The following is a 16,271-nucleotide window of genomic DNA, read 5'->3' on the forward strand; positions in this document are numbered from 1 at the left end:
CTCAGGTAGTGAGTGTGGAAACCAGAGTGGACCGTGTTGAGGAATGAGGGAGGTGTGAGTGTGCAGCCGGCCAGGGGTGGTAGCCGGCTGTTCCAAGAATCTGGCGGGAGTGGGAAGAGAAAGAGCTGTAGCTGAAAGGGAGGGGAGGGAGGGTCTTTGTTTATTTATTTATTTTAAGATTAGAAAAATGTGGGTGTGGTTAGCTACTGATAGCAATATCTAGCTGAGAGGAAGCCAAAGAAGGCATACGAGTGACTGAAGACACTCACTGTATAGCCAGGCACAGAGGAGCAAAGATAGTGATAGCATCAGAATCTTCCTAAATGTCTGCTGCTATATACCCCCCGTTTGAGTTTAGGATGTCTTTGTACCACTTTACTCTTAAGTACTGTTTCTTTTAATCCACTTTAAATTGACTCACTGTGTTACTTATTCTCGTCCTTGCTAATAATAATTATTAATACAAAATCATGGGCTTTATGAGCTAGTTGTTTATGATTCTCACATACATCTTTATATTAAAAATAAATATATCTGGGAGCCACTTGTATTCATCTCTTCTCCCATCAGTGGTCTGCAGACCCACTTTGTTTTTACTTTTTATTTATTTATTTTTATTTTATTTATTTATTTATTTTTGAGACAGAGTCTCACTCTGTTGCCCAGGCTAGAGTGCCATGGCGTCAGCCTAGCTGACAGCAACCTCAAACTCCTGGGCTCAAGCAATCCTCCTGCCTCAGCCTCCCAAATAGCTGGGACTACAGGCATGTGCCACCATGCCCGGCTAATTTTTCTATATATATATTTTTAGTTGTCCATATAATTTCTTTCTATTTTTAGTAGATACAAGGTCTTGCTCTTGCTTAGGTTGGTCTCGAACTCCTGACCTCAAATCATCCTCCTGCCTCGGCATCCCAGAGTGCTAGGATTATAGGCGGGAGCCACCATGCCCGGCCCTTGCAGACCCACTTTGGAGAACACTAAGAGAAAAAACAGCCTGACCACTTACCAGCTGTGTGACCTCATATAAGTTACTGAATCTCTGAATTACAGTTTCCTGATCAGTTCAATGCAAATGATGACAGCACATAAATACATTTATCATGGGGTGGTTGAGGGGCTTACCTGAGAAAATGCATTCAAGTGTTTGCTGTAGTGCCTGGCACATAATAACGGATTGGTGAATGTTTGCTGTTACCGCTTTTGGAATAATTGATCTATGAGGCAAAGGAGGGGAAGTTTCCTGAGGTCCTCCTACTGCTCAGGAAGATCTCTCCTCCAGGACTGCAAATCCTGTGCTGCCCCCTGAGAGGAGAAGTAGGGGAGGAGAGGGCCTTTAGGAAAAGCTACTAGAGAAGTTCTAACCCTGGACATAAGAGAGATTTTGACAAATTTTGCTTGGTTGTTACTGAGACATTGAAAAGAAAGAATTTGCACAGAAGAGAAAATAGGAAGGTAGTAGTAATTGGTTGTTGAATTAAACCAGAAATGTTACTTAATTTTTTTCAAGAATTTCACATCCCAGTTACAGTAGACTACTCTGTTCCTTCAGGAATCTCCTGTTCACTTGATTTCATACCGGTACTTTCAGGAAAGGCTGGCAAAGATGTATTGGGCAAGTGAATTGCTCTACCTTTATACTAAAAGTATACAAAAGGCTATCATGTGAAGAGATGGAGTCCCAGGGACCTGTTTTCTCTGTAAGGCAGCATTTCTTTCTCTCTCTTGAGCCTAAGTCACGAATATCAAGAGTTATTCCCCCAGTCTCCTAGTGTTATATGGGAACTGAAATCACTAATATAGCCAGCTCGAGAATTAATCTTCTTTTTCATTTGTGAAGGTTACTGATAGGGTTTTGTAGATTCTGGGAAAACAATATCATTATTTCCAGCAAAAAGAGTGTGTATACAGAGCATTTATGAGTCTCCGGGGCTTCCCAAGTGCTAATTATTTCCTGGGAGGGAAATCTGCTTCTGAAAGTGAGGTACCTCTCCTTGACCTTTAACTCTCCTTACTATTCTGTTCCCAGTTGGTTCGACTGTGCAATGAAGGAGCCCGGAAGATGGAAAGGACCGAGATGATGTACACAATTAATTCCCAGCTGGAATTTAAAATTAAGGTATTCTCTTACCTGTGTTTATTAGTTGCTTTTGCTTAAGTCTTATCTAAATAGAGATAATTGAGGGCAACAAAGTGGATAGGAGTTTGCTTTTCAAAGAAGGATCGTAAATTGGTTAGAGAGAGACTGGCAGAAGGAGTAGCAGATGCTTTGGGCAATTCTGCTCTTGCTTGCACCAGACAAAATGACCTTTCTCCACATTGTGAAGTTAGTTATTATCTAAAAAGCACATACTTTTTTTTCAGGAAGACACCAAATGTGGGAGAAAGTGTAGTTAAAATAATAGAATTTTAGAATTGAAAGGAGAGTTCTTCAATATTCTCAAAATGTCCTAAAAAACAATAGTATCCCATGAGCTGAACCAGGGTGTTCTCCTAAATCAAATAAGGACTCCTTTTCCCGTTTGCAAAGCAGATCATTAATGGACAGTTCTTTTCAAGTTTATTTTTCTCCTATGACTCTTTTTTGAATATGCGCTGCTTGTTACTCCTTGTTTAATACTGCTCTTGAGCAGATGGCAAGATGAACAAAGAAGAAGAAAATGACAGTTAATGGCAAATCTAGGTCATGGCTAGTCCTTTGTTGCCTCACAGCTTAGTTCTTAATGGATGTGAGTGCTTGTGATTGTGATTCTATTTAGTTTTATAACACATAAATTTAATTAAGCAATTTTACATGACTGGTCATATTTTTCCCTAGTGAAAGTGTTTCTAATTCAGGCAGTAGAATTATAGTGAGTAGCATTTCGTGGTATTCTATTGAGAGCAGATTCTCTGCCATGTCATATAGTTCGAGGACCATAGACATAGCGTAGCTACACCCGTTCATTTTATAAATGAGGAAAAGAAGCCCAGAAAATAATTGTTGGCAGATTCACTTGGCTAGCGGTGGTAAAATCAGGACTAGGGTCCAGGCGTTCTGACTTGCAGGTCAGTGTAGACTCTTCTACCATAACACCCTGACTGAAATAGTTTAGATGCAGAAACTCGATCCATGAAACAGAAGATGATGTGTACTTGCTAAAAACAACACACACACATACACACACACACCCTCTCTCACTTTACATAGTCATAATGTCCTCATACAGAAATTGCCAAATGCAAAATTTGCTTTTGCATAAGAAATCTCTGGAAAGTTACAGAAGAAATTAGTTATCAGTCATTCCCTGTGGCGGTGGGGTAGGTGGGGCAGTGGTTAGTGGGTAGAACTGGGTGGATGAGGGATAGTGTGGGAAGGAGACTTTTCACTTAATACTTTTTTATAGTACTTGCTTTTTTTTTAACACCCTCCTCTGCCACCACTACAATATAGAATTTATTATTTAAAAAATTTTTTTGTGGCAGCTGTGTGGAGGTTGAGCTGGGAAGCAATAAGACCAAGACAGAAAGCCAGTGAGGAGACGGGCAGCGGACTTGGAGAGACTCTCACACGGGGTGCCGGGGGCAGGCCAGTGGCGATGATGTCCCCGGGCCTTGTCTGGCTGCTGGGAGGAATCACACCATCACTTGGAGGAACAAGTTGGGGGAAAGGCAATAAGTTCAATTTTGGCCATATTTGGTTTATGGTACAACTGTAGCTGCTACTTATACAGCTTCTGAGAATACTGGTTGAGTTATTTACTATGTGGTGTTTTCGTGTAGTCTCATTTCATTCTCACAAGAACCCCATGAAGTATTCTATTTAATGTTATTACCCTCACTTTATAGATGAAGAATCTGAAGCTTAGAGAGATTAAATAATTTACCCAAGGTCATACACCAAGATGTAGTGAAGTCTAGATTCAAATCTTTGTCTGACTTCAGAGTCCACATTCTTAACAATGACAGTATAATAATGTGGATCTTTTTTCTAATTTGGAGGGAAATAAAATTTACGTGTGTGGGGGGTGTGCGTATGCATAAACACACATTTTTCATTTTTAAATTTGCAAGTTTGTACAAGAGTGACATGTACTGAACTGTGGTAATATGAGAGAGGGTGGAAAGCATGCCTGGCCTGGCACTGGGAAGCCAGTGTAGAGTAAGAGCACGGGCTCTGGAGCCGGCCTGCCTGAGTCGCGGTAGTAGCGGCACCACTTACTGGTATACTAACAGTACAACCTTGGGTATTACTGACCTTTTCAAGTCTTGGTTTTCTGAACCATAAAGTGAGTCTGATAATAGTACTTTGCTTCATGGAGTTCTTGTGAAGACTAAATTATTTAAGAGATGTAAAGGACTTGAAACAGACCTGATTCATAATAAGCAAGCAGTAAAGATTATTGAGAAGCTGTGGGGGAATAGTTTCATGGGCATAGTGGGCACGTTGCAGAGTGAATGGGATGTGAAACAGTTTAAACTGGATGATTTCATTCAGGAACCTTGACTATAAAGAGGACAGGCCAGTGATAATAACTAGAGGAGGCACAAAGTCGAGGGACCATTTTAGTGAACAGTCTTCAGGATATCCTGTAGGTTGCAGAAAGGGAGCCAGGAGGGAGACAATACTAATGAGAGGGGGGAAATCAAGGAAATAAGGTCTTAGAGTTGCAAGAAGGTGTTGAGGCAGGAGAGCTCATCCTCTGAGATGGGAGGAAAGAAGTGATGGTTGTAGAGAAAAAGCTGGTCGCCAAACCAAGATGATCAAAGACCAGAGATTAGTTGGTGCCTCCAATCCAGAGTCTTTTCCCTCTAGATCACAGCTTTTTCTAAAGTTGCCTCTATAGAGTGGGGAAGAATTATTTTTTGTCTTGTGATAGAAAGTTTGACCTTGAAAATATGCACATGGAAAAATTGAGTGTTCTCAGCCTACCCCACAAGCTGTAAATTGTGATTGAGTAGGGTGCTGGTGTGTTGGTTGGTAGGAGGATTTGCTGGTTGCTGTTTGGGGGCCTTGCTAATGAATAGAAGTCCAAGAAATAACAGACAAAATAAATAACTCTAATGTGTTAAAAAATCTTTATGTTGAAGACAGTCTCGTGGTTTCTCAAAAAGTTAGACAGGATTCCGAAATGACCCACCAGTTCCACACCTGAGAGAACTGAAAAGAGGTATTCAAACAAAAACTCGTACATGAATCTTCATGGCAACATTATTCATAATAGCCAAAAAAGTAGAAATAACCCAAATCAACTGATGAATTGATAAATAAAATATGGCATATCCATACACCGAAGTATTATTCAGCTATGAAAAGGAATGAAGTTCTGACACATGTTACAACATGGATGAAGCTTGGAGACATTACACTAAGTGAAAGAAACCTGATTCAAAGGTCACATGTTGTGTGATTCCATTTATATGAAATGTCGATGTAGGCCAGATCAGAGTTAGATTAGTGGTTGCCACGTGCTTGGGAAAGGAGGAGTGGGAGTGACTGCGTATGGGGAATAATGCATATGGGGTTTCTTTTTGAGGTAATGAAAATGTTCTGGAATTCGATAGTGGCGATCATTACATGACATTGTGAATGTACTAAAAGCCATTGAATTTTATGTACCCTTTGAAGTGGTGAAATGGTGAATTTTATGTTATGTAAATTTTATCTCAATTTAAAAAAAAAGTATTTGCTCTTCAGAAGCTTTTCCTTTTCTTGCTCCCCCATAAAATTAGTTATATCTTATGCTGAGGCAGGTTTTCTAGGATGCTGAGTGACACAAAAAAGAATGAAAAGTCTCTTCTCTACAGGCATTGCTTCAGTACTGTTTAGGCCTTGTTTGTGAGTTTCTTTTCTAGTTTTGCACCTGGGTTCTAGTTTCAGAGCTTCCTTACTAGAGGAATTCACTCATGCTTACTTTGGGTGGTTTTGATTTCTTTTATTTTGGTCATTTTAATAGTCTCTTTAAGAAAACTTATCTGAATGAGTTCAGTCATCTAATAACTTTGAAACATAAACCACTTACAATATCAGATTTTTGTTTTCAAAAGAAGCATAGACAATATCGAAAGCCACTGTCAATTCCAGGTGTAGGTAGAAATTTAGTTTTGCCTAGTGGTATGTGAGGAGTCCATAAAAATCAATGTGCTTTTAAAATAATAAAACAATTGAAAACCCTTTCTTTCCCCATCCCCTAAACTAAGAACAGTCAGAGGGCAGCACGTACACTGGAACTTAACCATAATACTGTCCTTGGTTCATCTTGCAGGGTTACACACAAAGGCACGATAGCCCTGAGTTTCCTGTAATTACAGCCCTCCAGCAGGACCCAGCCTGACACAGGAGCGTTTGTGGTGACCTCTTGTGTGTGCGGACTGGTTCTCCAGAGTTATTTAAGCAATCTCTCTGTCTGTTGACCTTTAAGGTCTCAGCTGTCCCTGGTGGTTAATTGTCTGATTTGAGATTTTTGGAGCTGGAAACTTCATGAACTCCCTTAATAGGCAGTTTTGAAAAGCTTGGGGTCAGCCATAATCTTCTATCTTCGTTTTTAAACCTTCAGGAAAGTAGTATCTAACTAATGAGCAACCTTCTTATGAAAGCCCTTGATGTAGTTTTAAAAAGTATGAAATCCTTTCTTAGCCTTCTCTCTTCCTCTCAAATATCTTCAATTTCCTTTAGCTATTTTTAATCATTACTTCCTGAAAAGGATGACATTTGATGCTCTTTGCTTATTTTATGAGTATAGGCTGTTAAACCAGATTTGGGGCAGTAAACATTTTTGGTAACTTAAAAAAAAAAAGAGCTCTCAAGGGTAAGGATTATTCTGTGGTTTTGAGAGTTTTCCAGTTGGCTTGTACAAGACTGAATAAAGAAAAAAAGACAATGCAATTCCTGAGATACTGCCTTTTCTATAGGTTTGTGATGGATTATTGAGGAAAAACTTTACTTTGACAGCCAAAAAGTGGCATGATGTTTTCAGGGATGAACTTCCATGGGAAAAACTACCATAAACTTAACAACAGGTGTTCTCAAGAATATGGTTAAGTGGACAATCAGTAGACAAAACATAAGTTTGTGGGGTTTTTTCCCTCTTGAAAAAGGCTTTTTAGTTCATAATGTAAATGCAGACATTATTATTTGTCTGTTGTTAGTTATCTTGTAGTTATCTATGTTTTTCTGTATGTTTAGATTCTGATTTGAGATATTTAAAATAAGTGCAGTTCATACTGATAGATTTCATTATTAGGCTTCTCAATTTTAAGTGATTCCTTACTTCAATCTTCTTTTTCAGTTGAGAGTTAATAGAAGGGCCATAATTTTTGATTGAACCAATAACAATTTCTCATTGAGTTTTAGTTTCATATTGACAAGTTAATATTGTTTTACATTGGAAGATAAATTGTTTTTTTTTTTTCATTTTTTCTTGGAGAATATGCTATACTTCTCTAGTTTATTTCAGTGTTGTTAATATATGCCTATAAAATAATGATGCATACCATAATATATATCATTCTTTTGAATGTAAGTTTTATACTTTACTTTCTGTAATCTTAAAAGAACTTTAATTTGGCTTTGGGCACTGAGTTTTTCTCTTTTTGTAGCCTTTTCCTTTAGTCTCCTCTTCCCGGTGGTTGATAAAAAGAGGTGAGCTGACAGCCTACGTGGAAGACACTGTGCTTTTTTCCAAAAGGACATCCAAACAGCAAGTCTACTTCTTTCTCTTTAACGACGTGCTCATTATCACCAAGAAGAAGAGGTAAGTCTTGGTGTTGCTGGCTAGACATCCAGTTTTAAAGTTCTGTAATTCAAATGCCTGTTAGAGTGATCATCCTTTAAAAGCTAGAGATGTTGGACGTATAGTTCCTACATATTGAATCGTAATTGCATCTGTGCTTAAATTACCTGTATAGTTAAGACTTGAATCATCAGCATCATAATTCTAGCCAACCTCTGTTGAGCTTTTACAGCGTGCAATCCACTGTTCTAAGCATTTTGCATCTTTCTATCATTCAATTCTCATATCCCTGGGAAGGCAACACTCTTATGTTCTCATCTAGCGTTTTTCAGACTTCTGCCATAGAACCTTAGTGTGTAACAGATTAACATTGGTCCAGTTTATAATAGGCTAGAGAGCAGCTCCAGTGCTCTTAATAACTTAATTTGAAATCAACTGCCCATAATGATTGTTAGTCCAGAAGTTCCCGTGTGACTGGGAAGGTGTTAGCCAGACTCCCGTCTGAATGAAACAACTGAATGGAAGTTGAATGGCAGAGTGTTTGTTCTTCTTACTTTGGACTTCTGGTTGTGCATTCATGTCCAGCTGTAGGGAGATGTCCAGGAGGAATACTGTGGAAGCCTTTTCTTTATAGAATTTCTTTTTTCAAACTGTTCCCACTCTTAAAACACATGCACACACGCACACACCTTCAGCTCTGCCTTTCTCTAGGGAGCATTCTTTATTAAATGTACTCAATACATGTAAGATTGTAAAACATCTTCCTGCTAGACCTACATAAATGTTCCATCTTTCCTAGAATATGAATTTAGAGTAAAAACATAAATCTGTGGTGGGTTATTTCCACATATGAAGGAAATGATGATGGGCTGAATTAATGGCACATGATGGGAGTAGGGTAGTTCATGGGCTACATTGTAGGCACAGTGAGGAGAATCACAGAAACAAATCCTTATGAAAATACAAAATAAATGAAATATTGTTTAAATGCTATTTCTGAGTTGCTGACTTTGTAGCTTGAAAATTCAAATTAATTAAAATAGATTTGGCTTTTATTTTGGCTCCTTTTAATCAGACCGTAATATGAATTATTTCAGTTGCTTGGATGTCTAGCTGAAATGAAAACTTTGTTATGGTCTGCCATAATATGACGATGATAAATACATAAAAATGCTGATAATTATTTTTTATACTTCAGAAAATAGTGTTTTCATATCTCCTAGGAGGAACTAGTTCTCTTACCTGAAGTAGTCTAAGTGTTCTAGTAGCTAAGTAGACTTTATGAAGATTGGAGAAGAATTATAATTTTTGTGTTTTTATGTTTTGTTGGTTTCCTATGAGATAGCCTGTTTCCTTGGCTTTCTTCAAGATGTTTTGTTTTTAGGGAAGAGTAATTATATATGTCTCTTCAAATGCCAGAACTTTTAACATCTTCCAGCTGTTGAAATATTTGTTCTGTCTCAGTGGACCAAGAACTTTATCTAAATTTCTGATTTAAATGATAAAATGTATATTGACAGTACCAAGACAATTTTAGATATAAAAATAGTTTTTTATGATTATTTTGGTGACTTGATGAGAACATTAAGGGTATTTAAACCAGTATAATGCAACTTTTATTCTTGTTCTTACACAGAACTACTCAGTAAATACAGACTTTTGAAAGTTAGAATTACGATGTATATTGTATCCTACTTAGCAGCATACTTTGCCCTCCACAGATGGTTTTGCCATTATATTTCATGTTGTTCTCCTAGCTATCCACATTTATTTACTTGGGTATATTTGAACTTGTGTTGTTATATAAGAAAGAGCAAGATATACAGCTCCAATGGAGTGGGCAACCTGAGTACCTAATTTTGCCTTTTCGAAACTGGGATTTTGTTGCCTTAACAATTAGTTTATCATATTTCTAGGGTGCTCTTAATTTAAGGAATAGCATTGGAGGCCCAACTTGTTTACATCCTGAATAAGTGGTGAGGTGACAAGCAGGTCACAGAAGCTCGATAAGCAGGCTTGGGTAAAAATGTACAATATGCACAGCCATATTTACACTGTAGCTTTAAGGAGGCAACTGCAAATGCTTTGCATGCCAGAGGCAGCAGCAAAGGAGATACAACAGCTCTAAGCAAGGCAATAATTTAGGCTTGGCTATGAGGCACAGATAAAGGATAGTGTACCTGTGCCAGCTCTTTAGGACTGATCCAAGCAACCACTGCCTAATTTTAATTCCAGGCTTCGGTTAAGAAGCTTAGCTTCTGGGTCTCCAGTGGTTTTCAGCTTCAGGGAGGCTTCCCAGCTACTAGGGGAAGCTGCTCTGGAGGATAGTTACTCTTCTTCCTCCAATCCAGACTGGGAGATGGTTTATGCTGAGCATGTTCCATCAATTGCTGAGGTGTGTGGCCCCCCTCAGCTTTGCAGAGCTCGTATTACTGCTAGTCCCTGCAAAACTGGGCTTGGTTAGTGGTCATGGGGCTGTCTTCAAGGATAGGAATTTTCACTTTTTTAGAATATTAAAAAGAAAGATTAATTTTTAAAATTTTTCAGAAACATTATCTCAGCATGTTGCCCAGGGTGGAGTGCAATGGTTAGTCACAGATGCACTCATAGCACATTATAGCCTCAAACTCCTGGCCTCAAGTGACCCCCACCACCTCAGCCTCCCCAGTAGCTGGGACTACAGGGATGCACTACTGTGCCTAGCTCTTTAAAAGAAAGTCTAAAGTTTTCAATAGCTCTGGGCTGCTTGTGAGTCACTCTGTTTGCTCTACCAAATATCAAGAGGATACATGATTAGTTTTACTACTCTGAATGAAAGTGAGAACTCTTTGGTATTTGAAGCTTTGACTAGAAGTTACCTGGGTACTAGAGCAGACTGCTCAACCTTGGTGCTATTGACATGGGCCTGATGATTCTTTGATAGGGTTAGGGGGAGACTGTCCTGTGCAACACAGATGTTTTAGCAGCATCACTGGTCTTTATCCACTGTTTGCCAGTAGCAGTTCTCTTCGGTTGTGATAATCAAAAATGTCTCTGGCCGTTTTGGGGCAAAATAGCTCCCAGTTGAGAACCACTGTACTAGAGTGATGGCAAACTAAACCAGCTTTGCCTTCAGAGTAGTGAAGATGTATAAATCTATCAGACCTGGCACCGTCATAATAGTAATGTTATATTATAAAAGTAATAGGTTGTCGAGTTGTACCCGTAGTTTGATGAATAATAACTTACTATAATATCTATTTGTGCCTAATAATAACTTATTATAATTGCCTAATTACAAACCATACCTACATGTACAACCTTATGGGTTCTTAGTTTTAAAATACAAAATGTGGATCCAATACCTAAATAGGTTCAAACTCCCAGAAGATTTATTTTGTAAGGTAGTTAATTGTCTTATTATTCTCATTTAGTCCTTTATATCTAGCTTAGGCCTTCCCTCCCAATTTTGCTTAAAGCTAAAAGCAAAAATTTCTTCCCTGTATTAGTTTCCTACAGCTGCTGTATCAAAAGTACCACAAAGTGGGTGGCTTAAAACAACAGGAATTTACTATCTCACAGTTCTTGAGGCCAGAAGTCCAAACAAGGTGTTGACAGGGGCTCCTTTAGAAGGCTCTAAGAAAGAATCCTTCCTTGCCTCCTCCAGCACCTGGTGGCTTCCTGGCATTCCTTGGCTTGTGTCAGCATAATGCCAGTCCCTGCCTGTGTTTTCATATGACCTCTCCATTGTCTTTCTGTGTCTCTGAATGTCCCTCTCCTTATAAAGATATAAGGATCGGATTATTGGATTTAGGGCCCACTCTAATCCAGTATGACCTCAACTTGATTATGTGTGCAAAGACCTTACTTCTAAATAAGGTTACATTCAAGGTTCTGGGAGGTTAGGACTTCATTATACTCTTTTGGAGGATACATTTCAACCCACTACACACCCCTGTCCCATCTCCATTACCTCACTTAAACACATGATTAAGAAGTGTGCTGTCATGTCTTAAGCTAGTTCTAGAACACACATTTTTAAACATTAATTCATGCCATTTTTCATAGATTTCTGAATGTCATTATGGTCTTGTGACTTGAACACCTCTGTGTGGGGGCCTCATATGTTACCTTTATGGCCAGATCTTCTCTTTCAAACCTGTTCCTTTTCCAGGGTTTATTCCCTTCTTAGTAAAAGGCACCTTCATCCACCCGGTTGCTCCACGGTAAACCTGCACGGTTACCTAGACTCTCCCTTTGTGTGCCTGCACTCCATATCCTGTCCGTCACCAGTCTTCTCTCCTCTCACATTGCCACCACCCTTGTACCAGCCACCTCAAACTCTGCCCGTAAGACATGTCTAACTGGATTCATGCCATCCCCACCCCAATTCTTTTTACATTTGCCAGCCAGAGTATGCTTTTTAAAAGACAGATCTACTGAGTTTGTCTCTTGCAGAAAGCCCTTCCATGGTCTTACCTGGCACTTGGCATAAATGCCTCACTGAATACCACCCACTCCCTTTCGCAGGTCCTTGAACTGCCCACCTTCCTAGCCAGCAAGGCCTGGCATGTTTTCCTCTCTCTGCCTGCAATGCTCTCCCTCCCCTACTAACCTTACCCCACCTCAGGCCTTTGGTAGCAAAGTCCCTTTCATCCTTTAATTGTCACATCCACTGAGAGTTACTATCCAGCTCTCTAGAGTAGGTTTATTTCTGCTGCTCTGTGGTCCCATAAAACCATATATTTTCCTTCCATAACATTTAATGTTAACTACATGTTCATGTCTGTCTTGTTGACCTTGGTATCCTCAGTGTGTAACCAGGCACCTAGCCCATAATGATCGTTTAATAAATATTTGTTGAATGTGAACCAATCATGTAGGCAGTCAAGTATACACATTTTGAATGAACACATTATTCAGTGGGCAGACTTCCCTTTCCTATTAGCTCTCTGCTGCTAAAATCTCCTTGAATTCTTTCGTTTTTAAAAGATATGTTATTTTGTATTCTATGGTATTTATATATGTGTGTGTGTGTGTATACACACACACACAAACTTTTTTTATACTTAAAAAAGTATATTTAGAATTAGCCAGCTGGACTCAGTTTAGATGATCCCAGTTTTGTTGGCAACATCCAATGCATCATAGTCAAGAGCCAGTGAACTTAAGCCTTCTCTCCATTGGGCTTGATCAGGGTGTTGACCTTGGCCACATCAATGTCACAGAGCTTCTTTGCAGCCTGTTTGGTCTGGTGCTTGTTGTTGGCCTTGACATCCACAGTGAATGCAAGTGTGTTGATGTCTTCTGTCTTCATGGCCAACTCAGTGGCCAGAGAGAGCTTGGTGATGGCATAGCGGTCAAGCTTGTTCTCCTAGGGGAACTCTTGAGGATATCTGGGCTGCTTTCAGAGCCACAGCGTCTTTGGCCACTGGAAGATGAGTGATGTGTGGATCGTTTCTTTGTGGCTGTGGACACTTTTCATTACTGCCTTCTTGACCTTCAAAGCTAGGCTTTGGGAAGGGCAGGGGCTTCTTTCTTCACTTTAAGTGCCATCTTCATGAAAAGGGAGATAAATGTTTTTAATTATTTAATTTTGTCAGAAACAAATCTGGAGGTTTGTTTAGCATGTGGCTTCTGACATCCTCTGAAATTTGACCCATATACTTATCTATAAATGCCACGTAACTTCAATTTGAAAAACTTTTAAGACTACTTGCAAAACTGTGCCTTATAAAGAAAATTTTTTGTGCTTGTTTTTGTTTTGTATTATTTTATCAACTGATGTTTTTGGCTCCCAGTAGAAGTGTACTCATAAAAAGGGTTTAAGCAATAAAAATATTAAATTCTTTCTTTCTCTCTCTCTCTCTCTCTCTCTCTCTCACACACACACACACACACACACACACACACACACACATACACACACACACGAAACAAAAACTAAGTAGTCAAGTGAGTTTGAGAAACCCTAAATACTCTATTCCCCTTTGGGAGATTCACTGTTTGATCATATAGGCAGGCTTTTGGCTGCAGGTAACAGAATTCCCAAATAACAGTGCTGGCTCAAGCAATAAAGAGTTCCTTCACAGTGCATGAAGACTGAGCATGGGCAATCCACGTCCAGTAGCTTGCCCCATTCCATTTCCAATCCAGAACCCTGCCCCCCTTTCCATTCTTTGGCTACACTGTGCTCTGTGCTCACTTTTGCCCTGATGCATAGAGCCCCATGGGTGTGTATGACTCCTGCAGGTCCAGGCATCATGATTTCACTCAAAGACATGGGAGGGAGGTGAGGGTGAGGAACAGAGGCTGCCCAAGGGGGGCTTTTGCTTCTCTTTTTATCGGCAGAGAAAAACCCTTCCCAGACAGTCCCAGAAGACTTCTTGTACCTCGTGGTTAATTCTTGGGTCACAAGACTTCTCTTCAGTATGAGGGGGGCTGGGAAAGTAAGCACCTGACAAGGAGAAATGGAAGAGCTGTGCTTGTTTTAGGGGTCCTGATGCATCCCCTGGGGCTGGGCACATAGGGCCTCGATGGCCAAGGAGGCAGGAGAGGATGGCAGCTGATTAGATGGTAGATAATTCCACGCACAACTAGGAAATCCCTTTTCCACAGAACACCTATTAACATACAAGTAGTTTTGGAAGCAGAAAGAGCAACTTAAAAGTACTGATTAACACCTTGGAGGATAAATGGGATGGAGGCATCAGTTTCAAAGGAGACAGAAGTGATTGGAGATTTAGAACTCGGCTCTTTTTGGCTGGTGCTAGTCATCCAGGTATGGTGCAGTGGTCATGCCTTTTTGCTCCCACCAGCCCAGGTGTGCCCTTCAACACATTTAGAGCATGCAGATAGGTGGGTCTGGTCTGGGCATTAGGCACAATACCAAAAGAATGCTGAAAGCTAGCATAGTCTTGTTATCTATGACAGTAAATGAGATCATCTCCTGGTTTGTTTTTCATTCTTCTTCTCATTCTCCTACCCCCAAGTGATCTAGCCATGATGTTTCCAGGTATTCCTTATAGTTAGATCAGTCGTAATAGTTATAAAGTGTTAAGAGCCTATGTTGTTGAGCACATACCATGTGCCGTTCACTGTGCCAAAGTGCATATGCAACATATCATTGAGTTTTCACAGTCACCTAGTATTATCACCGTTTTACAGATGAAGACACTGAGGGAAAAGAGATAAAATATCTTTTTAAGATCTTTCAGCAGAACCAGGATTTTAATCTGAGTCTCTGATTCCAAAGGCTCAATTTCTTTGTTTTCATCACTTCTTGATTTCATTTTTCTAGACTGTTTTCACATTTTCCCCTCATCCTATAATGTTATTGGGAAAAATAACCTAGAAACTTACACCTTTTTTGTTGTTTTGAGAAACACCCTTTCCAAAGCAAGTTTTTGTTGAGTATTTTTATAGTTTTACTGGATGTAGGAGAAAACTGGAGCCACTACCAAATTGTATTTGCAGGTTTTCCTCTACCTTTAGCTGACCCAGCATCTGAATCTGGCGAAGAGTTTCCCTTTCATAACATTTCCTTCCTGCAGTCATTTAAGGCAGGAGATGTTCACTTCCTGATTCCTGCTTCCATAAACATTGTACCTACTGACATAACTTGAGCTCTGTGACATGTTACAAATCCTCAGGTTTTATAAAAATAATTTTCTATAATAGAAAACTACCAGGTCATTGTCATAAGATGAGGGACTTAAGTTAGAACTTGCGTTTTCCCAAGTAGTTTGAATGCCCAGGGGCTTAAAGCTGCGCAGGCTCTCTGGAAAGGGTCATGGCGTGGTTTGGTGCCATTTTTGAGTTTTTCCATGAGAATGCTCTTTCCCATTATAAAAACTTGTAGTCACTGATACTATCTGTCTTCCTCTGTAGAATAAAACTCCTTCCTCAGGAAATTAACTCTAAGAGCGTCTTGGATAAAGGAAGGGTAGTAAGACTGATTCAAAGCTCTTTGATTCCTGGAACCTAAAACTTGGTTGTTTTTAACTATTGTGGCATTTGGTTCTAAACTCAAGATGGTGAGATGGGTAGAAGAGACATGAGAGCTCCATTTTCTTTTTCCTCTTCTTTTTCTCCTACCACCCCATGCACCATTGATTCCTTTGACGTTGTGAGGTATTGTTTCCTCTGTAAGGAGAGTTGACTTGCCATCCAGTGTTGAAAGCTGCCTCTACGGAGAAGCATGATGTCAATGCCTGGGGTCAGACAGACAGAACTGGGCTCAAATCCTAGCTTTCAGCAAGTTACTTTTAATCTCTCAGAGCCTTAGTGTTCTGTATATAAAATGGGTTTAATAATGTCATCGTCATCATGGAGTTTCTGTGAGAATTAAATGAGATAATGCACATAGAGCTCTTACCATGGTGAATGTGCACAGTCCCTGCTAAGTGACCGATACATACTGACTGTCATTGATGTCACTGTGGTGCTTCTCTCTCTCTAAAGATCTTGCCATAAATCAGATTACTGCCCTTCTACCCTCTAGAATATTTTATTGTTTAAAAAAACTGGTTTAAAATCTTTATCCCATTGCTGCACAGCTGAAGGTTGTGGCACACTCTG

General features: G+C 39.6%; 1 protein-coding gene across 2 annotated transcripts in view; it reads left to right on the top strand.

Moving 5' to 3' along the window:
* ARHGEF26 (Rho guanine nucleotide exchange factor 26) overlaps positions 1–16,271 on the top strand; it is a 128,600-nt gene that overhangs the window by 78,417 nt on the left and 33,912 nt on the right. For both annotated transcript variants that reach the window (XM_045539510.1, XM_045539511.1), the window contains 2 exons: positions 2,030–2,119; positions 7,579–7,733. In XM_045539510.1, coding sequence (XP_045395466.1) covers positions 2,030–2,119; positions 7,579–7,733 — 245 coding nt within the window. The remainder of the gene's footprint in view (positions 1–2,029; positions 2,120–7,578; positions 7,734–16,271) is intronic.

The sequence above is a fragment of the Lemur catta genome, chromosome 1, assembly GCF_020740605.2.
Source record: "Lemur catta isolate mLemCat1 chromosome 1, mLemCat1.pri, whole genome shotgun sequence".
In the NCBI taxonomy this organism is placed as follows: Eukaryota; Metazoa; Chordata; class Mammalia; order Primates; family Lemuridae; genus Lemur; species Lemur catta.